This window comes from Lemur catta, chromosome 12 (genome assembly GCF_020740605.2).
Source record: "Lemur catta isolate mLemCat1 chromosome 12, mLemCat1.pri, whole genome shotgun sequence".
NCBI lineage: Eukaryota > Metazoa > Chordata > Mammalia > Primates > Lemuridae > Lemur > Lemur catta.
This window is the reverse complement of record NC_059139.1, coordinates 86,956,318-86,982,648: the sequence shown is the minus strand read 5'-3', so window position 1 is coordinate 86,982,648 and position 26,331 is coordinate 86,956,318. Positions and strand designations below refer to the sequence as shown.

General features: G+C 34.7%; 1 protein-coding gene across 3 annotated transcripts in view; it reads left to right on the top strand.

Annotated features, from left to right (window-relative positions):
- The window catches only part of CEP120 (centrosomal protein 120), a 75,715-nt gene that overhangs the window by 7,296 nt on the left and 42,088 nt on the right, over positions 1 to 26,331 (top strand). Inside the window, exons 4-10 of one of the 3 annotated variants that reach the window (XM_045566280.1) lie at positions 477 to 618; positions 11,100 to 11,248; positions 17,549 to 17,746; positions 19,902 to 20,129; positions 21,459 to 21,540; positions 22,915 to 23,089; positions 25,755 to 25,904. In XM_045566280.1, coding sequence (XP_045422236.1) covers positions 477 to 618; positions 11,100 to 11,248; positions 17,549 to 17,746; positions 19,902 to 20,129; positions 21,459 to 21,540; positions 22,915 to 23,089; positions 25,755 to 25,904 — 1,124 coding nt within the window. Of the gene's footprint in view, positions 1 to 476; positions 619 to 11,099; positions 11,249 to 17,548; positions 17,747 to 19,901; positions 20,130 to 21,323; positions 21,541 to 22,914; positions 23,090 to 25,754; positions 25,905 to 26,331 lie in introns of all 3 variants that reach the window. The other 2 variants (XM_045566279.1, XM_045566281.1) reach the window with 2 other exon arrangements.

Genomic DNA, 26,331 nt, shown 5'->3' with positions numbered 1-26,331 from the left:
TTTGTTAATGTTTTCTATTAACACTAAGATTCTCTTGTCCTTATTTGATATAAGCAGAACAAAGCAGAAATGTGGCAGGGAAAAAAGATATGATAAAAAATGTGAAAAAATAGGGGTTAGGTAAACAGAAAATTCATAGTTTTTTGTTGTTCAAGGGAAGAAATGAGATTGGGGATATAAGGCCAAAGGTAGAAAGAAATGTATTGTTTTCTTTTTCCTTTAATATTTTACCTGTTGAAGCATAGGAATGGAGGAAGGGAAGACAATTTAAACTTTTACTTAGTTTTTTCAAAGGAAAATTCAGTTGATGCCTTCCTAAGCAGGATTAATGTCTTTTGAATAAAAGGTAAAAAAAAAAAAAATGTTTTAAGAGAGAAAATGCTGAAAAACTACAGAAAATTTATTTAGAACATTATAGAACATTTCCCAATACTTTTTTCACCTATTAACTATTAAAATGTTCTGTTATTGTCTAGGCACCAAAATGGTACCAGTTGCTGAGTAATAAATATACCAAGTTCAAGTCTGAGATACAGATAAGCATTGCTTTGGAAACAGATACAAAGGCACCAGTGGATAGTTTTAAAGCAAAAGGAGCACCCCCTCGAGATGGAAAAGGTTTGTACATCATCTCTAAAGACATTTTCTGATAAGTTCCGTCTTTGAACTATAACTTCAGGAATCAGGGGTGTGTTATAGAGAGATAGACATTGGAGTACAAACTGATTTTATTCTAGTGTGTCAGACAAATACTGTGACACGTTGCAAATGCAACCCTTGGTGCCTTTAGCTCTTGTTTATAAATCTTAGAAATAGGAAATACTTTTCTTTTCCTTATTTGATAATATGGTGGAGCAAAGCACAATTTTGTATTTTTAAAAATGGCTACTTAGGAAAATTTTCTTACTAGAATGAGTAGAGGAAAGCTCAAAACGATTATGCTATTCTCTGCTTATTAACTCAACTGTAGTTTAATAAAACTTTTATATTTATTTCTTTCTCATTTAATTAATAAACTTTATTTTTTAGAGCAGTTTTAGCTTCACAGCAAAATTGAGTGGAGAATAGAGAGTTCCCATATATCCTCTGTCCCCTGCCACACACAGCCTCCCCTACTGTCAACATCTTAGCACGAGTAGTGTTGTTATAATTGATGAACCTACATTGACCCATTATTATCACCCAAAGTCCATAGTTTACATTAGGATTCGCTCTTGGTGTTGTGCATTCTATGGGTATAGACTAAGGTATAATGACATGTATCCTCCATTGTACTACCATACAGAATAGTTACGCTGCCCTAAAATCCTCCATATTCCACCTGTTCCTCCCTCTCTTCTCCTAAACTCTGGCAACTACTGATCTTTTTTACTCTATGTACTTTTGTCTTTTCCAGAATGCTATGTAGTTGGAATAATATAATATACAGCCTTTTCCAGATTGACTCTTTTACTTGGTAATAAGTGCATTTAAGTTTCTTCCATGTGTCTGCAGGGCTTGATAGCTCATTATTTTTTTAGTGCTGAATAATGTTCCATTGTCTGGATGTATCACAGGTTATTTATCCACTCAGTTACTAAAGGACCTCTTGGTTGCTTCCAGCTTTTGGCAATTATGAATAAAGGTGCTATAAACATGCGTGTGTAGGTTTTTGTGTGAACATTAAGTTTTCAGTTCATTTGGGTAAATACCAAGGAGTGTGATTGCTGGATTGTATGGTAAGAGAATATTTTAGTTTTGCAAGAAATATCCAATCTGTCTTCCAAAGTGGTTATATCATTTTTGCCTTCCCACCAGCAGTGAATGAGAGTTCCTGCTGTCCTATACTTTTACCAGCATTTGGTATTGTCAGTGTTTTGGATTTTGTCCATTCTGATAGATTTGGTATCTCATAGTTGTTTTAATTTATAATTCTTTGATGACATATCATGTTGAACATGTTTACTTATTTATGCTTACACACCATCTGTATATATCCTTTGATGAGGTGTCTGTTTAGGTCTTTCGCCTATGTTTTAATCAGGTTATTCATTTTTTATTGTTGAATTTAAGAATTTTTTGTATATTTTGGATAACAGTCCTTTATCAATTGTGTCTTTTACTAATATGTTTTACCCATCTGTGGTTTGTCTTCTCATTGTCTTGACGTCTTTCACAGAGCAGAAAATTTTAACTTTAATTAAGTCCACCTTATCAATTATTTCATTCATGGATTATGCTGTTGTTGTATCTGAAGTTCTTACCTTACCCAAGGCCATCCAGATTTCTCCTATATTATCTTCTAGGAGTTTTATAGTTTTGCATTTTAAAATTAGGTCTATAATCCATTTTGAGTTAATTTTGAGAAAAGGTATAGAGTCTGTGTTTAGATTTCACTGTTTTTTTTTTTTTTTTTTGCTTGAGGATGTCCAGTTGTTCCACACCATTTGTTGAAAAGATTGTCTTTGCTCCATTGCATTGCCTTGCTCCTTTGTCAAAGAGCAGTTGACTATACTTATGTGGGTCTATTTCCAGGCTGTCTGTTCCATTGATTTATTGTCTGTTTTTTTGTCAATACCATTCTGTCTTGATTGCTGTTGCTTCATAGTAATTCTTGAAGTCAGGCAGTGGCTGTTCTGGGTCTTTCGCCTGTCCATATGAGCTTTAGAATCAGTTTATGAGTATCTTCAAAATAATTTGCTAGGATTTTGCTTGGGATTACTTTGAATCTATAGACCAAATTGGGAAGAACTGACATCTTGACAATATTAAGTCTTCCTATCCATGAATATGCACTCTCACTTCATTTATTTAGTTCTTTGATTTCTGTTTTCAGAGTTCTATAATTTTTCTTATATAAATCTTGCATTTGTTAGATTTATACCTAAGTATTTCATTTTTGGGGTGTTAATGTGAATGGTAATGTATTTTTGTTTCAGATTCTATTTGTTTATTGCTGGTATATAGGAAAGCTATTGACTTTTTTATGTTAACCTTGTATCTTGCAACCTTGCTATAGTCACTTACTAGCTACAGAAGTTGTCAGTTCTTTCCACAGACAGATTTTCTGTATAGATAATCACGTCAACTGCAAACAGAGACAATTTTATTCCTTCCCAATCTGTATACCTTTTATTTCCTTTTCTTATTGCATTAGCAAAGACTTCAAGTATGATATTGAAAGGAGTGGTGAGAAAGGGACATCTTTAGCTTGTACCTGATTTTAGTGAGAACACTTTAAATTTCTCACCATTAAGTATGATGTGAGCTATAGGTTTTTTTGTAGATATTCTTTATCAAGTTGAGGAAGTTTCCTTCTAATCCTAATTTACTAAGAGTTTATCATGAATGAGTGTTAAATTTTGTCAAATGCTTTCTCTGTGTCTGTTGATATGGTCATATGATTTTTCTTCTTTAGTCTTTTGATGTGATGGATTATAGTAATTGATTTTTTAATATTGAACCAGCCTTGCATACCTGGGATAAAATCCACTTGATTGTGGAGTATAATTATTCTTATACATTGTTGGGTTCGATTTGCTAATATTTTGCTGATACATATATTTTGTTGTTAATATATTTGGTTTTTGCATCTATGTTCATGAGAGATATTGGTCTGTAGTTTGTGAGGTATTTTTTGTAATGTCTTTGGTTTATCTTCTGAAAGAGATTGTAGAGAATTGCTATAATTTCTTCCTTAAATCCTTACTGGAATTCACCAGTGAACCCATCTGGACCTGGCACTTTCTGTTTTGGAAGGTTATTAATTATTGGTTCAATTTCTTTAATACCTATAGGCCTATTTAGAGTGTATATTTCTTATGTGAATTTTGGCTTATTGTGTCTTTCAAGGAATTGGTTCATTTCATCTAGGCTGTCAAATTTGTGGGCATAGACCTGTTCATAATATTCTATTACTATCCATTTAACGTCCACGGGATCTATAGTGATCCCGTTTTATTTCTGATAGTAGTAGTTTGTGTCCTCTCCTCTCCTCTTTTTTTTTTTTTTTTTCTTATTTAGCCTGGCTAGAGGGTTATTGATTTTATTTCTCTTTTCAGAGAATCAGCCTTTGGTTTTATTGATTTTTCTCTGTTGATTTTCTATCTCTGAATTTCATTGATCTCTAATTTTTATTATTTTCTTCTGCTTCCTTTGAATTTAATTGCTCTTTTTCTGGTTTCTGAAGGTGGAAGCTTAGATGAGTGATTTTAGATCTTTCTTCTTTACTATTATATGCATTCAATGCTATACATTTCCCTCTAACCGCTGCTTCCATTGCATCCAACAAATTTTGATAAGTTCTGTTTTCATTTTCATTTAGTTCAAGATATTTTTAAATTTTTCTTGAGATTTCTTCTTTGATCTATGTGTTATTTAAAAGTATGTTGTTTAACTTGAAGTATTTTGAGATTTTTTTTTGGCTATCTTTCTATTATTGATTTCTAGTTTAATTTTGTTGTGGTATAAAAGCAGACATTGTATGATTACTAAATTTATTAAAGTGTGTTTTATGGCCCAGAATATGGTCTGTCTTGGTGAATGTTCCACAAAAGCTTGAGAAGTATATTTTGCTATTGTCGAATAAAGTAGTCTATAGATGTCCATTATATCCAGTTGGTTGATGGTGGTGGTGAGTTCTACTATGTTCTTAGTGATTTTCTGCCTTCTGCATCTATTTTTGATAGTGAGGTATTCAAGTCTTCAACTATAATAGTGGATTTAACTATTTCTCCTTGCATTTCTATCAGTTTTTGCCTCATGTATTAATATTTTGATGCTCTGTTGTTAAGTGTATACACAATAAGGATTGTTATGTCTTATTGGAGAATCAATCCCTTTATCATCTTGTACTGTCTTTGTTCTTCATGATTTTACCTGGTCTGAGGTCTGCCATATCTGAAATTGTGTAACTACTCCTAATTTCTTTTGATTAGTGTTAGCATGGTATATCTTTCTCCATCCCTTTACTTTTAATCTATATTTGTCTTTATACTTAAAGTGGGTTTTTTTCAGGTAACAAAGTTAGGTTTTGTTTTTTGATCCACTTTGACAATGTCTGTTTTTTAATTGGTGCATTTAGACTATTGATATTCAGAGTGATTACTGATATCGTGGATTCATATCTACCATATTTGTTAGTATTTTATATTTATTGCTCTTGTTCCTTGTTTCTCTTTTTATCTTCCACTGTTTTTCTGCCTTTTGTGGTTTTAATTTTATATGATTTCATTTTGTCTCCTTTCTTAGCATATCAGTTATACTTTTTTTAACTTTTTTTAGTGGTTGCCCTAGAGTTTGCACTGTACATTTACAACTTTCAAATAATACTATACTACTTAACAGTTGAGTACCTTATAATAGTAGAGTATTACTAGTCCCTCCCTCTTGTCCCTTGTATCCTTGCTGTCATTTCAATTACACATAAATATATGTGTATGTATACACATACGAGCATACATAATCAAATAAATTGTTGCTGTTTTTTGAACTAACTTTTATCTGTTAGATCAATTAAGAATAAAAAAATAAAAGTTTTTATTTTACTGTCATTTATTCCCTGATACTGTTCATTTCGTTATGTAGATCTGAGTTTCTGATCCTCATCATTCCTTGTCTTGAAGAACTTTTTAACATTTCTTGAAAGGCAAGTTTACTAGCAACAAATTTCCTCAAATTTTGTTTGAGAAAGTATTTCTCCTTAACTTTTGAAGGATAATTTTGCTGGGCACAGAAATCTAGGTTGGTTGGGTTTTTTTCTCTCAACATTTTAAATATTTCACACTGCTTTCTTCTTGCATCCATGGTTTCTAAGAAGTTGGATGTAATGCTTATCATTGCTCCTCTAGAGGTAAGGTTTTTTTCCTGCCCTCTGGCTGCAAGACTTTTTTCTTTATCTTTTACTTTTCTGAAGTTTAAATGTGATATGTTTCAGTGTAGGTTTTTTGGGGGTGTTTATCCTGCTTGGTGTTTTCTGAACTTCCTGGATGTGTGGTTTGGTGTCTGACATTAATTTAGGGGAAATTCTCAGTAATTACTGCTTCAAATGTTTCTTCTGTTCCTTTCTCTCTTTCTTTTCCTTCTGGTATTCCCATTATGTGTATGTTATACCTTTTGCAGTTGTCACACGGTTCTTAATCTGTTATTTTTATAAACCTTTTTTGTCTTTTTCATTTTGGAAGTGTCTCTATTGTCATAGCCTCAAACTCAGAGATTATTTCCTTAGCCATGTCCAGTCTGCTAATGAACCTATCAAAGACATTCTTCCATTCTGTTACAGCATTTTTGATCTCTAGCATTTCTTTTTAATTCTTTCTTATACTTTCCATCTCTCTGCTTACATTTTCCATCTGTTCTTGCATGTTGTTTACTTTTTTTTTTTTTTTTTTGAAACCAGGTCTCACTCTGTCACCAGGGCTAGAGTGTAGTGGCAATATCCTAGCTTACTGCAACTTCAGACTTTCGGACTTAAGTGAGCTGCCTGCTTCAGCCTCCCGAGTAGCTAGGACCAGTATACTTGGCTAATTTTTTTACATTTTTCTTTTGCAGAGACAGGGTCTTGCTATGTTGCCTAGGCTGGTTGTAGACTCCTGGACTCAAGCAGTCCTCCTCCCAAAGTGCTAGGATTATAGCATGAACCACCATACCCAGACTGCTTTTTCCTGAGCATATTAATCATTGTTTTAAAAAAATTCTGGTTTGGTAGTTCCAATGTTCCTGCTATATCTGACTCTAGTTCTGATGCTTGTTTAGTCTCTTCAAACTGTGTTTTCTGCCTTTTGTTTTGCCCTGCAAATTTTTGTTGAAAGTTGGACATGATATATGGGGTAGACAGAACTGCTGTAAATAGGCCTTTAGTAATGTTGTGGTCACAGGTGAGGGAGGAGAAGCGGTCTATAGTTCTGTGGTTAGATCTCAGGCTTTTACTGAGTCTGGGGGTGGTTAAACATCATTGCTTCTCAGTCCCTGGCCCCCTTCAGTGGGACTACATGTCTAGAGGGGCTGGAGTTGAGTATTTTCCTTCCCCGATGTGGAAGACTAGAGGGAGCTAGAGTTGGATATTTTCCTTCCCTTGGGTAAGTTAGGTTCTGATATAACCACAACAGGTCAGTCTCTGTTTAAATAGTTTCTCCTGAGGGCAGGCTTGTTAACAAGAACAGAATTCTCTGGTGTATTTCAAAATGATTGCTTTTCCCTTTCCCCTGGCAGAAGCATGAAGAGGTTTTTTTCTGATACTCACTGTGAGAACCTATAGAGCTCATAGAGGTAAAACTCAGAAAAGTTGGGGGCCCCCTTGTGACTGGGTCCCCCTGGAATATTTTAGCTTTCAGGCTGCTTCACACTGAGCCACTGGCAATTCATCAGTTACGGTTCAGGTGTCCTACTCCCACTCTGGTTCCCAGCGAGGTTTCAGCTCCATTAAGTTGTGATTCTTTGTACCTGCCTGTCTCTCCTGTTTGAGGGAACAGCAGTTTTCTTGAAACCACACTTCTCTCATGGATATATGAAGAATTGTTAATGTTTCAGTTTGTTCAGCTTTTTATTTGTTGTTAGGGTGGAGGGAAGACTTCTAAGCCTTCTTGCATTCTGGACCCCATATTTCTTTTTAAATGTTTTTCAGTCTCAGTTTTCTCTTAGGTAAAATGATGGAATTAGATGAGATGGCCTTTAAAGGCCTTTCCTCTAATATTTTGTGATTATACCTGTTTTGTAACCTTTCTGATCTATGGAGGATGAAGATAATTTCCTTCTGTAAAGGAGAGAAGCAAATAGTGAAATTGAAATAGTACAATTGGTACTCTACTATGTTTCAGTCATGTTGTACAGAATGTCTGAGACTTATGAGATTGATGTAAGAAACACTGCTTGTACGGGCACATATATTCTTAGTTCAGAGCAGTGAATTTATGAATAGTTGTCTTGTACCAAAAGTTTGTGAGTTGGGAATTGCCTTTTGGATTGAGATGATAGGAATTATAGTTCAGTATTTTAACAACAGTTACCTTGCCTTCAACTTCTCTCACCAGTTCTTCTTAACCTCCTTTAGGCTTTTCTTCTTCTTCCCAACCTTTATGTATTAAAGAAATCTCCTCTCAGTCTTTACATACTCTTCCAGTGTGATCTTATCAATTCTCCAGGCATCAGTTGTACTCTTTCTATGCTGAAGACCCCCACCCAGGCCTTCAGACCCAAATAATCACCTGCCTCCTGGACATACCCATTTGAATAGCTTATAGGCACCATAAACTCAAGAGATGGGAAAACTGAATTGTAGAGATGTGTTTTGCCAAAATGCTGTAAGTTGTAAGTAATGAAGCTGGAATAAGAACCTAGAAGTCAGACTGATTCTAGAGCATTCAGTATTTTTTTCCCAGTTAAAAAAAGTTTCTTAGAATTTTTTTCTATTGTGAAACAATCTCAAACTTTCAAAAAAGTTGGAAATATGTTTTAAAGAAGAATGTTTTTCCCTGAACCATTGGAGAGGAATTTGCTATTTAGTGCACCTGAATATTTGAGTGTTTATTAGGACATTCTCCTACATAATCCTGATATATTCATAAAAATTGGGAAATTAACATTGATACATTAGCACATGTAACCTTATTACATTAATGAAACATTGATACATTGCTACCATCTAATTCCATTCAGGTTTTACCAGTTTTCCCAACAATTTCCTTTATAAAAAAAGGATTTAGTTTAGAATCAGGTGTTGAATTTCATTGTCATGTCTGTATATTCTACTCTAGTCTGAAATAGTTCTTTGATCTTTCCATGACCTTGCAATTTTGAAGATTATAGGCTAGTTAACTTTTAGAATGTCCCTAGACGTGGGTTTGTCTAATTTTAGGTTTAGGTTGTGCATCTTTGATGGAAATATCACAGAAGTGATGCCGTGTTCTCATTGCATCCTATCAAGTGGCGCACAGTTTTTCTTTGTCCCATTCCTAGTAATGTTCACCTTGATTAAGATGGTGTATATCAATGTTCTTAACTGTAAACTTACTCTTTTTTCTTTGTAATTAATAAATCTTTGGTGGACAGAATTGTGGAATTATGAAAAGATACCCTTCCTTGTTAAGCGTTCAATTCATTTATTTATATCAGTATGGATTTATAGTTTTCTCTTTTTATTTAGTGTTTTACAATGTTTAACTATTCTTACCTGTTTGTTTTAGATTTGGGCAGCCCCTTCAAGGGGCATCTGTTTCCTTTTTACTGTCTCCATAATTCTTTCAGCTTTTATTATTTTCTGGCACAGGAAGATGTTCCTGGCTTATCTTGTGCTTTCCTTGTGTCAGCTTTGGATTCAACCATTTCTCTAAGGAGCCTTGCTTCCTTTTAGTAAAGAATGATGTTTAGAAGTCAAGGTGTAGGTACTAGGTATGCCAGTTACTACTGGGGTGTCACTGCTCCCAGACCCTTTCAGTAGATAAAGTTAGGGAATTTGTGCACGTATGTATGCATACATGCATATATACAAACACACATTTGTACATATACATATTGTCTTAGGCCATTTTGTGTTGCTGTAACAGAATATCCCAGACTAGGTCATTTATAAAGAATTAAAATTTATTTCTCACAGTTCTGGAGTCTGGGAAGTTCAAGATCAAGGGACTGGCATCTGGTGAGGGCCTTCTTGCTGCATCCTCACATGGTGGAAGGCTGAAGGGCAAGAGAGGAACTCCCTCCTTCAAGCCCTTTTATGAGGGCACCTAATCCCATTCACGAGGGAGAAGGCCTCATGACCTTTACACCTCTTAAAGGCCCCACCTCTTAATACCAACTCATCAGCCATTAAGTTTTAATACTTGAGTTTTGGAGGGCACACATTGAAACTGTGGCGCACATACACCTTTTCATCTATATTTATTGATATATATTGGAGAGCATGAATTCACATTGACACCTTCAATTCCAATCCTATACCACAAGATTTATTCTAGTTTTCTCACTTTCCATATTTGTAACTCCCTTCCCTGACAGTGAGAAACCTGTCATGGTTATTATTTTAATTTCTAAGCTTTGCTGGCCTTACTGTATAATGGCTACCTTTATTGAAGTGCTTAATGTGTTGGATACTATGCTAAGTACTTTCTTTCATTATTTAATTTGATCTTTTAACAACTATATAAAGGCTTTGTAGAAGAAAAGGAGACTAAATGAGATCATATAGTTTCCTGATACAATGACAGAACTGGGATTGGAACCTTGGTCTACGTGACTCAAATATCTGTGCTCTTTTTCATTATACTATTTTCAGCCAGTGCTACAGTAAGCACATTTCTTTAGGATTAACTCCTAGAAGAGGGATTGCTTTTTTTATAGGGTATGCATATATATTAATAAAATTTTGATAATCCCTGATACATAACCCTCCAATAGGTTGTGCTAGTGTCTACCTACGAACATTGAGATTATCTGTTACAGTGTTTGTGTGTGGCTGTTTTTTAAATCAATTTGAAAAACACTTGTCCCTCTCCGGTCTCTCATACTGAAGCCTATTTGATTATATCAGTTTCCTTCTCAAAATTGTTTTATGATTTTCTCTTATTCTTAGAAAACTATCCAAATGTTTCTACATAGCATTCAAGAAAACCCTTAATGATATGGCCTCTGCTTTCCTCTCTAGCCTCACCTCTTTCTATGTGTCAGTTCTCACTCTGTCATTCAGCATACCACACCTATTTCAGTTCTCTACCCACATGCTTTCTCTTGCTGCTGTGCCTTTGAACATATTGTTCCTTCTGTCTAGAACACTCTTTTTTCACTCCCCCATTCTGTTTACTCTTTTCTTCTTAGCCAAATCTAGCTGCTTCTTCACTTCCCAGTTTAGATTCACTAGAGAAGCCTATGTTAGATGCCTTTTCTAAGTAGTTTATTAGAGTTTTTAAATGTTATCATATTTCAGAATATGGCTTTTATGTACAGAAAGAAAATAGTGGTTAAATAAGGTTTCTTTGGAGAGTTTATAAGAGATTAAAGCAAACCTTATTGAAATATTAACTGTACCATGAAAATTGCCAGGCAAATTAAAAAATATAATCAGCTTTTAAAATCTTATAGTGGTTTATGGCAAACTACAGAGTCTTATAATTATGCTTTTCTCTGGAAAGTGGCTGCCAGCCTGTCTGGAGTCGACCCCAAGGACATTGTGGCAGTGCTGAATGAAGAGGGCGGCTACCATCAGATTGGACCAGCAGAATATTGTACTGATTCCTTCATTATGTCCGTGACCATCGCATTTGCCACCCAATTAGAGCAGGTAAGAGTCTCTCTGATAGTCACTCCCAAAAAATTTGAAAACTTTATTTATTTTTAAAATTTTATCTTTTACGTATTGAAAAAATTTTCTAGTACATTTTTTTACATTTTAAAAATGGATTTGAAAAAAAATTTTTTTTTTCCATACCAGGAAGAAAGCATTTTTGCTTTAGGAAAAGAATAGATTTTGATGATCTTGAGAATAAGTTAAATCTCTCAGGATTTAGGAGAATGACCATCAGTAAACATTGTTTTCCATTGTGCCATGTGGCATGATAAGGACTGACATGAAAGGATATTTTAATTTACTTTTTGGGTAATTTGCAATATTGGGAACACTTTGTGTTAGTAATACTTAATGCCTGTCAGGTCTGTGATTATATTTTATCTTGTTTATAAACTAACAAATTAGCGTGTTACTGTCATGGTTATTGGCAGAAGATACAAGGTTTTGGGGGAAGAAACAAAGGACTTTATTATCTCAGCACAGCAAGCAATGTGAATATCGGTATATTTTCTTCAGGGCCCTTAGCCCAGTCCCATGGGAACTACACAGAGGGGCCCAGGTGGTTGCTCTGCACACAGTGGGTTTTGTCACAGCTGAGGAAGCTAAATTTGGGGAATTCACCACTTTTATTATAAGCAGGAAGCAGTCCTGGTTTTTGTCTAGACGTGTTACCTTATCTCTCAAGGTTACCAGCTACATAAACAACCATGGGAAATGGGATAGGTAAATGAGTGGTCAGGTCCTTGCAGTCTTGGCACACTCAGCCAGAACGGACATGGATGCTCAGGGGCCATGGTAGATTGCCTTTTCCCAAAAGTGGCTCAACATAAAATTAGTTGTTATTCCATTCACTGTCTCAGGATCAAGTCCTCTTTTCTTGATGTTATGTTGTCTATAGCAGCTGAAATAAATTTTTTCAAAAATAGAGAATATGGCTTATGACTATAAAATTTTTATCAGACTATTCACTTTCAGAGGAACAAAATTCCCACATAGTCCACGTTCACAAGTGAAATATGCAATTAATGACCACAATTTTTTTTGACTAGCAGGATGTATCAGGTAAAAGATTTTCCTCAGGAATTGTATTTACTTTGACATACTGAATTCATGCCTACTACAAAAAGAACTTTATTATATGTTCTTTGAGCATTTACTTTTTTTCTCCTAATTTGATATGGTCATTTCCTCACTGATGTATATGTCCTTTTGTCTTTCCCCATCAATTTCATTATTTTTCTTCTTCTCTTCACAAAGCTTTATGTGTGGATTGCAGGGAAAGTCAGATGTCCATTGTCCTTTTATTTACTAGCTACATTAGAACACTCTTATGTATGTGTCAGACAGTTAGGAGTCTACTCTATTTTTACTGTGTGGTTAACATACTTGCAAAGCATTTTAGACTGCCATTTTATTTTTTCTCTTCTCTAGGGAGGCATAATTGTTAATATTTACTGATCACTTTGTGGTATGTTCTGTGTAATAGGCATTGTGTTAACTGCTTTGCATATGTTGCATTTAATCCTACTACAACTTTAGAGGTTGATATTTTCATTTTAGGCATGAGCCAACCAAGTCTTAGGAAGATTTTTATAGCTAGTAAATGGCTGAGGTATTTCTGACTATATGGTCACTTTTTAAACTGTATTGTTTCCATATTATGCCCTCTTGCCTCTTAAGAGATCTGGAGTAAGACAGATTTGAGTTGAAAACTCATTCTCAATATTTACTAGCTCCTTTAATTTAGGCACATTACATAACCTTTCTGAGCCTCGAATTGTATAGTTGTATAGTGATGATATTACCATCTTTGCAGATGGGCATGAGAAATGAGATAAATAATGTTAGTAAAGTGGCTACTATATAGTTTGTATGTGAGAAGCTACATTTGTATGTTTAACGCTTTTTGTGTTATTTATTGAGTCCATAACTAAAACTGAAACAGTTCTTGGTAATACAAGGGGATTTACTGGGACAAGTTACTCTTCAGTTTAGTTCAAAAATGACATAGATTGCTGCCTGGCAAGCTGTTTATTATCTCTGTAAAAAATTAAGCCAGATAGATTCCTCAAAATGTTAAACAGGATTGCCACTTGATCCAGCAATTCTACTCCTCGGTATACCCAAAAGTTTTGAGAACAGGTGTTCCAATGAAAACTTGTATGCAAATATTTATAAAAGCACTATTCAGAAAAGCTAAAAGGTAGAAGCTACCCAGCTGCCCATCAACAGATGAATGGAAAAACAAAATGTGGTATACCCACATGATGGAATATTGTTATTAAATATAGCTATAAAAGGAATGACGTACTGATGCATTCTGCAACATGGATGAATGTTGAAAACATGCTGAGTGAATGAAGCCAGACACGAAAGACCATATGTTGTATGATTCCATTTATACAAAATATACAAAAAAGGCAAAAATCCATATAGTCCAAAGGGGGATTTGGGGTTTTCAGGGGTAGAAGGCAGAAGAGAGTAGGAAGTACCACTGCTTAATGGTTACATTGTTTCTATTTGGGGTGAAACTAGCTGTTTAGTTTTTTCTTCTCAACCTAGTCAAAGGCAATGTGAGAAAGCCTCTTGCAATAAACAAATTTAATAAACTTTGACATGCAAATCAGTGACTTTGCATGTTACTATAAAGTTGTATTAGAATAGAGGACTGAATTTGGAGCAAGAAGACTGGATGCTGATATTCTTGCTTCCTTTTCTTAAATATTGAAAGTTAAGGGTAGGAAAAAAACATAGTCTCTAAATTCCAGGATAATAAAGGATTTTTAAAAGAATCTCTACTCAGTGAGAATTACAGGAATTAAATGTACCATGATATATATAAGGATCATCTTTATTTCTTAACATTTTTATTGCTTTCTAATTATGGAAGAAAGTAAAGGAAAACAAAAAATCTCCTCTAATTAAACTCCTCTGAAATAGTCGCTGTTAAGGGTAGTATATTTTCCTAGATATTTTCCCATTCTCACATAACAACAGCTACCTAGTGCTAGGCACTGTCGTAGTGTCAAACATGTATTATCTCTTTTAATCCTTCCAACAACCGTAAAAGAAATGGAAGCATAGAACAATTAAATAATTTTTCCAAGGTTTCATAACCAGTCACTGATTGAACCAGAGTTGTGGTTGGGGTCTGAATAGAATTTATATTCTTAACAATTATAGGTGTAAAGGGGCTCCTCTCAATATATTTAAGTCTAGATGGTTAAAATGTACTCAATTAAACATAAAATCATTTTCAAGTACAGAATTGAAATAACTTACATTTATTATGTGTCTGGTACTGTCCTATTATTATAATCTAAGCAGTTAGCACTTTTATTTTCAAAACTATACAAACTATCCTGTAACTTTTATTTTTAACCAACAGTGTCTTACATAACTTTCATGTCAGTATATCATTATTTAGCAACCATACTGTATGATAACTATTTAAGCCAACTATTGATGGACACATTTATTGTTTATAGTTTATTGTGTAACATGTTCTAGTAAACATAAACGTTCTATTAGAAGATATTTTTATCAGACAAGAATTCCATTTCTTAGTCGTATGTGGCCATGAAACTGGCAACTCTGAAAAGTAACACTTATAGTACAAAGGGCAATTTTTTGGCAACTGTTAATTTATAGGTCTCTAAATTTTGACAGAGTAGCTAAAAAACTTTTTTATTAAAAGTTTTATGTATTAAATACCCTTGATTAATTTTTTTTAACCTTTTCTCATTTATAAAGTAGAACCTCTGATGGTAGAGTAAAGATGAAATAAAGTTGTGAAAATAAAGAAAGCTCAGTTTAAAATATTTGACCCCTCAGGACTGCTTTAGCTGTGTCCCATAGATTTTGATAAGTTGTGTCTCCTTTGTCATTTAATTCAGAGAATCTTTTGATTTCTGACTTGATTTCTTCCTTTATAAAATAGTTGTTCAGGAGAAGGTTGTTTAGCTTCCATGACTTTGAGTAGGAATGAGAGTTTCTATTAGGGTTCATTATTACTTTTATTCCACTGTGATCTGGGAAGAGGCATGGTATGATTTCTATTTTTTTAAATTTTTTAAGACGTGCTTTATGTCCTAGGATATGGTCAATCTTAGAGAATGTCCCATGAGCTGCTGAGAAGAATGTATATTCAGTGGATTTCGGGTAGAATGTCCTGTAGATGTCAGTCAGGCCCATTTGTTCTAGCATTCTATTTAAGTCTACTATTTCTTTGCTTATTTTCTGTTTGGAGGATCTGTCCTGTGCTGTCAGTGGGGTGTTATAGAGAGAACTATGAAACACTGAGGAAGGAAATTGCAGAACACGTAAATAGGTGGAAAACCATACCATGCTCGAGGATTGGAAGAATCAACATTGTTAAAATGTCTATACTGCCCAAAGTAATCTACAGATTCAATGCAATCCCTATTAAATTACCAACATCATTTTTCACAGATTTAGAAAAAATAATTATAACTTTGTATGGAATCAGAGAAGACCCCATATAGCAAAAGCAATTTTAAGCAATAAAAACAAAATGGGAAGTATTAATTTGCCAGACTTCAAACTATACTACAAGGCTGTGGTTCTTAAAACTGCCTGGTATTGGCACAAGTGCAGGGACATAGACCAGTGGAACAGAACAGAAAATCCAAATATAAAACCATCCTCATATAGCCATCTAATCTTTGACAAAATAGACAAAAACATACTCTGTGGACAGGAATCCCTATTCAATAAATGGTGCTGGGAAAACTGGATAGCCACATGTAGAAGACTGAAACAGGACCCACAGATTTCACCTCTCACAAAAATCAAATCACGGTGGATAACAGATTTAAACCTTAAATGGGAAACGATTAGAATTCTAGAAGAAAATGTAGGAAAGACTCTTACAGACATTGGTCTAGGCAAAGAATTTATGAAGAAAACCCCTAAGGCAATCGCAGCAACAACAAAAATAAATGAATGGGACCTGATTAAATTAAAAAGCTCTGCACAGCCAAAGAAACAGTCACGAAAATAAACAGACAGCCTACAGAATGGGAAAAAATTTTTGCATACTACACATCAGATAAAGGACTGATAACAAGAATCTATTTAGAACTCAGGAAAATCAGCAAGAAAAAATCAAACAACCCTATCAAAAAGTGGGCAAAGGACATGAATAGAAATTTTTCAGAAGAAGATATAAGAATGGCTAACAAACATATGAAAAAATGCTCAACGTCCCTAGTCATCAGGGAAATGTAAATCAAAACCACAATGAGATACCACTTAACTCCAGTGAGAATGGCCTTTATCAAAAAATCCCAAAACAACACATGTTGGCGCGGATGCGGAGAGACAGGAACACTCATCCACTGCTGGTGGGACTGCAAACTAGTGCAACCCCTGTGGAAAGCATTATGGAGATACCTTAAACAGATTCAAGTAGACCTACCATTCGATCCAGCAATCCCTTTATTGGGCATCTACCCAGAAGAACAAAAGTCATTCTATAACAAAGGCACCTGTATCCGAATGTTTATAGCAGCACAATTCACAATAGCAAAGATGTGGAAACAACCCAGATGCCCATCAATCCACGAATGGATTAGTAAACTGTGGTATATGTATACCATGGAGTATTACTCGGCTATAAGAAATAACAGTGATACAACATCTCTTTGGTTCTCCTGGAGAGAGTTGGAACCCATTCTATTAAGTGAAGTATCCAAAGAATGGAAAAACAAGCATCCCATGTACTCACCAGAAAATTGGTTTCCCTGATCATCACCTAAATGCACATCGGGGAAGGATACCAATTGGATATCAGACTGAGACGGGGTGGGGGGGGATGGGTGTATGCCTACATGATGAGTCCCAGGCACACTGACTGGAGAATGCACATGCTTGAGGCTCTGACTCAGGAGGATGGGCGGGACATGGACAATGTATATAACCTGAGCTTTTGTACCCCCATGAAGAGCTGAAATAAAAAAAAAAAAAAAATTTGACCCCTTTCTTCTAAAAAGAACTTTCATTTATTCTTTCATGGACCAGTTGAATAAAATGAAAACTTTAAAAGAAAATAATCTATAAAAAGTCTTTTAGTCTCTTTGTATTTTTCTAAGACAAGCCTTTAAAAATTAATCAAACTAGTAATTTCATAAAAATTTAGGAATTTTATTTGGTTAATTTTAAGATATTAAATATCATCAACATTTTAGCAAATATTTTTGGAGTGCAACAGACATACTTAAGCATATTTAGTGGTTTAGAAAGTAACACTTTTCTTTTTCCTCAAATGTTTAGTTAATTCCATGTACCATGAAACTTCCAGAAAGACAGCCTGAGTTTTTCTTTTACTACTCTTTACTGGGAAATGATGTTACAAATGAACCATTCAATGATTTGATCAACCCAAACTTTGAGCCAGAGAGAGCATCTGTTCGCATACGTAGCAGTGTAGAAATTCTTCGTGTTTACCTGGCTCTTCAGTCTAAACTACAGGTAAGTTTTCAGAAAATTGTTTTTTATTGGAGATCATTTTTTAAGCATGAGTTTAGTACCTAAACTCTATCCTATTTCAGTAGTAGAGGGCATCTTTCTGTCACATCTTTTAATTTTTTAGGTATTATCTTGAATCATGAAGTCATTGGCATTACAGTTACTTTAGGAGAATAAAGTTACGTTACAGAATTTTAGGAGGTAACACCTCTCTTCCTTATCCAGTTATTGAGAAAAGAGGTATATCAGTTATCAGCCCTTTATAAAAAAAATTAATTATACCTGGAGCTAAGAGCTGTGGGCACAGGCAAGGTTTCATTATTGTTAGTGGAGATGGTAGGTGTAGGCACTCTTGATTTCAGAATTTGTGTACCTTATTGCTATTACAAACAAAGAGATGAGACAACTTTCTAAAGCTGCCCTGAAGTATATTTTGTAGTCTTTGTATTTTTTTAATGAATATGAAGTGTTTTTTCTTTCTTTTTTTTATTTCAGAGTATTATGAGCGTACAAATGTTTAGGCTACGTATATTGCCTTTGCCCTGCCCGAGTCAGAGCTACAAGCATGTCCATCTCCCAGAGGGTGCGCACTGCACCCATTGTGAAGTCTTTTTAAATTGGACTCCATTTAAAAGTGAACCTTGCCTAGTGAAAATTACTCTTCTCTTTTATGACAATTGCTTTTGATCAAACTAAGATGGGGTAGTGATATATAGGGTTAGATAGCCATTTGTTTAAAGTAACCTCGGTCATTAGACTTTGCTTGCATTTTTGTGCAGGAGGTGAAAAGAGGCATTAAGAAATTTTAGTAGAACTGAATTTTAAAGATAGTTCTGCTAAACCCTAGATATTTAGCAAACTGAAGACTATATAAAATGATGAAATGCAGGAAAAAACAGTTTGAATTTTATTCTGTATCTAATATATCAATCCTAACCAAAAGTATTGATTTATTAGTTTGGAAGACATTTAAGTCATAAAAATACTTTCCTCCAGCCCATTATTGCACCTAATATCAAGACAAAGTTACAAGTTTCTTAACTCTGTCACTGCTAATAATAGAGCTAAATATATTTTTATGTAGTGATTACTTATTGTTTATAGAAATACACAATTCCTATATTGATGCACAGTACTATATTGACATCTTCAATATAGTAAGGGGAAAGAGTAATTGTATAACATATACCTGGAACAGTTTATTCTTTTTTTGTAGTTGTCAAAAAGTGGTAATGTTGAACTTTTTATTACCTATCAGTGATTAACAGTACATTCCACCCCAGAAGTATTGTTTTACCTTTTACTATTAAGCACTCTGTTTTATATATAAAGTCTGAAAAGCAAGAAGAGAGAGAAACACTCAAGATAGTTTATGGGTGAATAAAACAAAATTATTTGAGGTTTTTAACACAGTAACTGCTATGTGAGTGGTATTTAACTCACACTGGTTTTGAGCCTGGGGCCTCATGAAGCATATATGTAACTGCAGTTGGTTCATGAAAATCTTACTTGTTGATGTTCTTATTGTTACAAGTAATATTGACAGTTTAATTGCATATAACTCACGCACAGAAAACAATAAAAAATAGCAAATTTTTCATTAAATTAGAAAGGACTGTTTTGTTTTTTAAGTTTTTTATTCTACTTTTGTAATAAAACACTGTAGCCCCAACAAAAAATTTTTTTTTCTAGTGTGACAATGTGTTAAATTCCAAATCAAGATTAATCCACTGACTTAGTTTTTAGAACTGTGTTTAAGTTAATGTTAAAATGGAAATAGAAAAATGTTGAAGTATTTGTTTTCTATTTAAATTCATGAATCCATTATTTTATTATGTAATTTGCATACGCAAAGTGGCATAGTAAAAAAATAGTAAAGTAACCGTAGTTCACCAAAGAAACTGAAAAAAGGGTGATAACATATAACTATATAATATTGGAAAAGGAAAAGAGGTAATAGCTATTATTGTGTTATTAGTAAACTTTGTGTTTTATCACCAGTTTTAACAGTCATGTATGAGAATTCATTACTTAGTCACTGCAGGTCAGTGAGGTAACCTGTGTTATGTTTTCTTTCTGTGAAGCATTTATAACTTCATGGTGTTCAGGAGAGAGGAAAAAGTATAAAGCCCTATTGTGATTTTCCCTTTCATACTAGATCCATCTCTGCTGTGGAGACCAGTCACTTGGGAGTACAGAAATACCTTTAACTGGATTACTGAAAAAGGGCAGTACCGAAATCAACCACCGCCCAGTCACAGTCGAGGGTGCTTTTACCCTTGACCCTCCAAACCGAGCCAAACAAAAGCTTGCCCCTATTCCTGTTGAGCTGGCCCCAACTGTGGGAGTGTCTGTGGCTCTGCAGAGAGAAGGCATAGACTCTCAGGCAAGTAGTGGCCCTCCTTCTATCCCCCAGCTTCTCTAGTCTCACTCATGATTGCTTACAAAAGTGGAACTTCAGAAGAGTTACCTGACATGAGAATACATTTATTATTCTTAATTAGTGACCCACATCAGTGGTCTCCAACCTTTTTGGCACCAGTGACCAGTTTCATGGAAGACAGTTTTTCTGTGGACTGGGGGTGGGTGGGTGAGGTTTCGTGGAGGAGGGGGAGTGGCTGGTGTGGGCGCAGCCCATTTCCTAACAGGCCGTAGACTGGTACTGGACCGTGGCCCGGGGCTTGGGGCCTGCAGGCCTATGTTATATGATACCTCCTTTTTGAAAAGACCCTTCTAAAATGTGCTATGGCTGCTACTTTTGTGGTTTATAATTGACTGTACCCAGAGCCCTCTTAGCCTCTGGGATAATCTTCTTGTGTAGTGGAAACCATTCTACTACTAAATGAGAACCTCCCAACTCAATGGTTATGGCAGAAAAGGAACTCCAGTAAAAGAGAATATTCTTAGACCTATTTTCTGGGAATCTGCATTTCATGGTATCTTTTGGGTTGACACAGCCTGAGCTAAATTAAGATTCTTGGTTCATTAATGGTTTGTAGTCCTCTTACGCCCTTTAGGCAGTTTTTGTAACAGAGATGGGCATTTATTTGAATATGTATGTATTTTTATTATATCTATACCCAGAATCAGCTTTGTCTTGTTCTTTCAAAGAGTTTACCTTCATGCAGATTTTGAATTAAAGGTAGAAAAGCTGAAGTAAATGTTTAAAAGATATATATGCATATATTTTTAGAGGGAAGTGGAGTAAAGGAGAGAAAAAAAATCATACAAGACATCTGTTTTTTTCTTTTTAGGAGTATAGTTCTCCATTGTGCTGCCTTGGTAGGAATAACCGTTCCCAGGGACACCTATGCCTGACTTCTTTTCTCAAATATCCCTTCTTACCCATTAGGATGCATTTTGGTACTCAGCTCTGGATATCATATTTCCTTCCTGTTCATCTTCCTTTTTCTGGTCCTAGATGCTATAAGAAAATTTGCAAATTATGAAGAAAAATAGACTAGGAATATCCAAACTGGGAAAGGAAGCTTATATTTTTAAAAAAACAGCGCCAAGTTTTTTGCTTAATTGTGAAGGAAAGTTCTTTGCAAATCATACTTTATTTAAAAATTGTTTTTAGTCTTTAATTGAATTAAAGACCCAGAATGAACATGAGCCAGAGCATTCAAAGAAGAGAGTTTTAACCCCCATAAAGGAGAAGACACTTACTGGGCCAAAATCACCAAGCATATCCCCTGTTCCACCTCACAACCAGTCACCTCCAATAAAAGATGATGTCACAGGAAGCGAAGTGGAAAGCTTACAATATGACAAGGACACCAGACAGAATCCAAAGGGTAAGATGTTCTTTTTTTTTTTTTTTTGAGACAGAGTCTTACTCTGTTGCCCGGGCTAGAGTGCCGTGGCATCAGCCTAGCTCACAGCAACCTCAAACTCCTGGGCTCAAGCAATCCTACTGCCTCAGCCTCCCGAGTAGCTGGGACTACAGGCAGGTGCCACCATGCCCTGCTAATTTTTTCTATATATATTTTTAGTTGTCCATATAATTTCTTTCTATTTTAGTAGAGACGGGGTCTCGCTCTTGCTCAGGCTGTTCTCGAACTCCTGAGCTCAAACAATCCACCCGCCTCGGCCTCCCAGAGTGCTAGGATTACAGGCGTGAGCCACCACTCCGGGCCTAAGATGTTCTTTTTACAGATCTTTTAGGTATTGCATTTTGCAGCCGTCTAATAAATGACTCTGAGAACTCTCATGGCTTGTAAGTAAAAATTGTGAGTCTTTTAAGAATCAGTAATGTGTGGTGATATAAAAAATTTCCCTTTAAAGTCATTGTGATCTCTCCAACTGCATAATAGAATTTTCGAGATTAAGAGGATTTTTCATTTTACTTGCACACTGGAAATAAATATCCTAGTCAAAAGAAATTAAAGAATATAGTTCTTTCAAATTTTTAAACTGTTAAACTCTCATATCTCGAATTCATTGGAATTTTTGAGAAAAGAACTATTAACTGATTCTTACTGTAAACTCATCATATTTTTGATCCTAAAATTAAAAGTCTGACAATGCATGTTTATCTGGTTTTATAAAATATTTTGACCCGTTGAGTAAAGGGTCTATAGTCATAGTTAGTACTATAAGTTATCAATAGTGGATTAGGAGTTAGAAGTCTTTGGTGCAAATTAAATCTCTGTCACTGAGTAGTTGTATGACTTGGGCCACTCGTTGCACAGCTCTGGTCTCTAATAGGGTTAGACTACATATCTCTGTCTTTTCAAGTTTTAGCTCCTTGTTAGACTATTTCATTTGTGCCTAAAATAACCAAAACTACTTTTCAAAAAAGTGATGTCATCATGTCTCAGTAAGTCTCAAATATAACCCTTTGAATGCTAAGTTCGGTGCAGCTACCTCTTGGAAATAGGTTAGTGCCTGCTGTTCTGCACTTGATATTGGTTCTGTATGTTTTTATGTTGTGCAATATGTGTTGAGAGTAAGCTCTTTCTTTACACAATTCTGGAATGAGAATTAAAGCCTCAGTAATTTCAGGCAAGTTCACTTTTAGATACTTATGCCTCAATTCATATATTCATAAGACAAAATAGTCAAATTCCTTGCTTGAACATAAATGAGACGATAGCTTTAAATTATATGAATAATTTAAGAGAAACTGGTAGCAAGTGGAATGATTTTTTTTTTCCTGTTCTCTTTAGCCAGTTCTTCTGTACCTGCTTCACTGGCTCAGCCAGCAATTGCATCCAATGCTTCAGAAACAGCTTCAGGACAGAAGATTGCTGTTCCAGCAACATCACATCATTTTTGCTTTTCAATAGACTTAAGGAGTATCCATGCCTTGGAAACTGGTTTTCCAATCAACTGTATATTAAGGTGTGATTTGATTTTGTTTCAAAGTATTGTTTTCTGAAGAGAAATGCCTTTTCTCTGGGGAGTTGCACAGAGAAATGTTACAAAGAAGTTATAACATTTGTTAAATTAGTGGACTAAAAGTGGGGAAGGTTAATATAGTAATGGCTTTGAACTTAAACCATGGTGGCAGTAGTGGTATGAGTGGTCTTACCTATTCTGCTATAATAATTGTAGGCATTTAAAATAATTTATTAATGCTGCCGTTTAAAACACATCAGCTCTTAAACTTTAAATTTTGTTTTTCTGGAAAAAGGTGCTACAGGTCAAAATAATGGTAGTATAGTAACTGATTTTTCTATGAAACTATATTATCATGGGAGGTTATATTCCTGATATCTACATTATATAGCTATGAATCTAAACACTATACTTAATGAGCTGTAAGTGAAATATGTTCACATTGTTCATTATATAAGTCAGCTAAACCTCTTTACGTATTAGTTTTTAATAAAATTACATTTTTATAGACTTGTGGCTACAATATAAATTAAATGTAATAGAATAATGTGTTTCGTTTGGCACATTTAGCTTCTTATAAATTCCTTTGGCGTAAACATCACTTGAAATAAAGTTCTTGGTCTTTCTGTGATTAAAGTGAGAAAATCTTAGTGTCATCATGAATTGCCATTTCTATGAGTCTCAACAAGTACATATTGCTTCTTGCTATCATTTTAAGCATGCTTTTAAATGCATATATCACCTCATACTTGCCTCTGATTTTTCAGTTCTTTGATTCCTTATCAAGTTGTTTGCCAAATCCTCTTATGCTTTGGTATGAATAATGGACAGAATCAATGGAACCCAGCACTGAGTGTGATTGTGAATTCATAGAATGAAAATCTTTCCATCTCAGCTGAATTTCTGCAGTTTACCTCTTGTTAGATACTGACAAAATAAAAATTTATTTTGAAATTCAAAATTGAAAAAAAGATTTTCTCTCACGGCCATAGCTTTTCTCAAAGGGTTTATATAACATCTCAAAATTGCTTTTAGAAATAGAATTATTACTTATTCTCTAGGGTTTTTTTTTTTTTTTTTGTCTTTTATCTCTATTCCTTTAACTGAGATCTCTCTTCTGCTACTACTAGGGAATCTGATCTTAGGATACTTAGGATGTTGGCTAGAAGGACAGAAACATAGGGATGATCTAGAATTAGATGCTGTGAGAGGGAGCTTTATACAAGCTCACTTAAAAAGTGCTAATATTAGTTTTTGTGTTTACTTCTTCAGCACCATTTGTTTAATCATTAAGCACCTACATTATGCCAGCAATGTGCCTGGTATTAGAGGTACATGAGCCACATAAACAAAGAGGAAGACAGATTCAGAAATAAGTCTACATGAGAGAGAATAGTAGTTCACTTGGCCAAGAAAAAAGGAAATGATATTCTAAACAGAGGAAATAAATAGTAATGATCCACTTAATACTCTATATAGAATTCACCAGATGTTACGGACCGTGGGTGTGTTTGAATCATTTTAAAGCATTTTTTAAAATGGCCATTTAACTTTTTTTCAGTTTGATAAATTTTATATTATCATGCTCTGCATTGGTATGAAATTATAGTTTGCAATTTTGTAATGGAATTTGTGAAGTAACACTGGTATTTGAAAAAGTTTAATCTGTAGTACTTTCTTGAATTTTTTTTTTCCTTTCAGTGACTAGATCCTGTAGTGGGATGGTAGGGGGTTAAAATTCTAGGGCATGAATTTTCTCTAAGATCACTTGATTTCATTGGATGTATAATTATATAGGAATTCGGTGAATGGACAGGATTCTTGTGCAGTTTTTACAAGTAGAGTTTAAATTTTAGTGTTTGATACAGAATTAAATGTAAGTGAGCATTATAATATCTTTGTATGTGGCTTTAAATACAGAGTAAGTTCAGCAGTAGTCAGGCATTCTTCTGTTTAGTGTGGTTTTATGATGAAAGAAAGAAATAGTGTTATGTCACTCTCATTTATCTGTAATACTTTGGAGTTGCTTTCATCCTTGATTCTCTTCATGAAAGAAACTAGGTTTACAAATTAAATTTAGCAAGCATTTCTTTTTTTTTTTTTTTTTTTTGAGACACAATCTCACTTTGTTGCCCGGGCTAGAGTGAGTGCCATGGCGTCAGCCCAGCTCACAGCAAACTCAAACTCCTGGGCTTAAGCGATCCTACTGCCTCAGCCTCCCGAGTAGCTGGGGCTACAGGCATGCGCCACCATGCCTGGCTAATTTTTTCTATATATATTTTTAGTTGTCCAGATAATTTTTTTATTTCTATTTTTAGTAGAGACGGGGTCTCACTCAGGCTGGTCTCGAACTCCTGACCTCGAGCGATCCACCTGCCTCGGCCTCCCAGAGGGCTAGGATTACAGGCGTGAGCCACTGCGCCTGGCCTAGCAAGCATTTCTTGAGTGTTTACTATATGGCAAAAACTGCTCATTTGTTTCTGGAAGAGAAGATGAAAAAGATAGGATGTGTGCCCTCAAGGAACTCTTAAAAAAAAGGCAGCTCAGTATCTACCATTTTTCTATTTAAAAAATTCTATTTGCTTATAATATTCATATACTGATTTTTAAAAAAAATCTATAAATCTCATTTGTAAACTTTATTGTAACACTCTATCTTAAATTCTAGGTATTCATATCCATTCTTTGGAAGTGCAGCTCCTATTATGACTAATCCTCCTGTAGAAGTACGGAAAAACATGGAAGTGTTTCTTCCCCAATCTTACTGCGCGTTCGATTTTGCAACTATGCCTCATCAGCTGCAAGATACCTTCTTAAGGTAATGTATAAACTAAGTGTATGATATCAGTTATTTTCTGAAGTCAACTCTTGAAAATTTGCATCTTTTTGAAAAGGAATTCCTATAGGTTTAAATCCATAGCAGTTTATACATTTGAGAATCAAGAAACTGATTTACTAATGATGTCTTTAACATTTGTGCTTCCGCTACAGAGTTTTACATGGTTTATTTTAAAGGCTCTTTGCAGATTTTCATAGCTTGTTTACCCAAGTTACTCTGTGAGTAATGAGGGAGCTTTGAGAAGTAGTCTTGTCTTTTTTTTTTTATATAATATGTGAAGATAAATAAGAACCAAATATTTTGTTTTTATTGTTGATTAACTGAATGAAAAAATTGCTTTTTCTTTTTTTTTTAATCTATGAACTGGAGCTATTCATCTGTTTATCTGAAATGGACTCATGAAGAA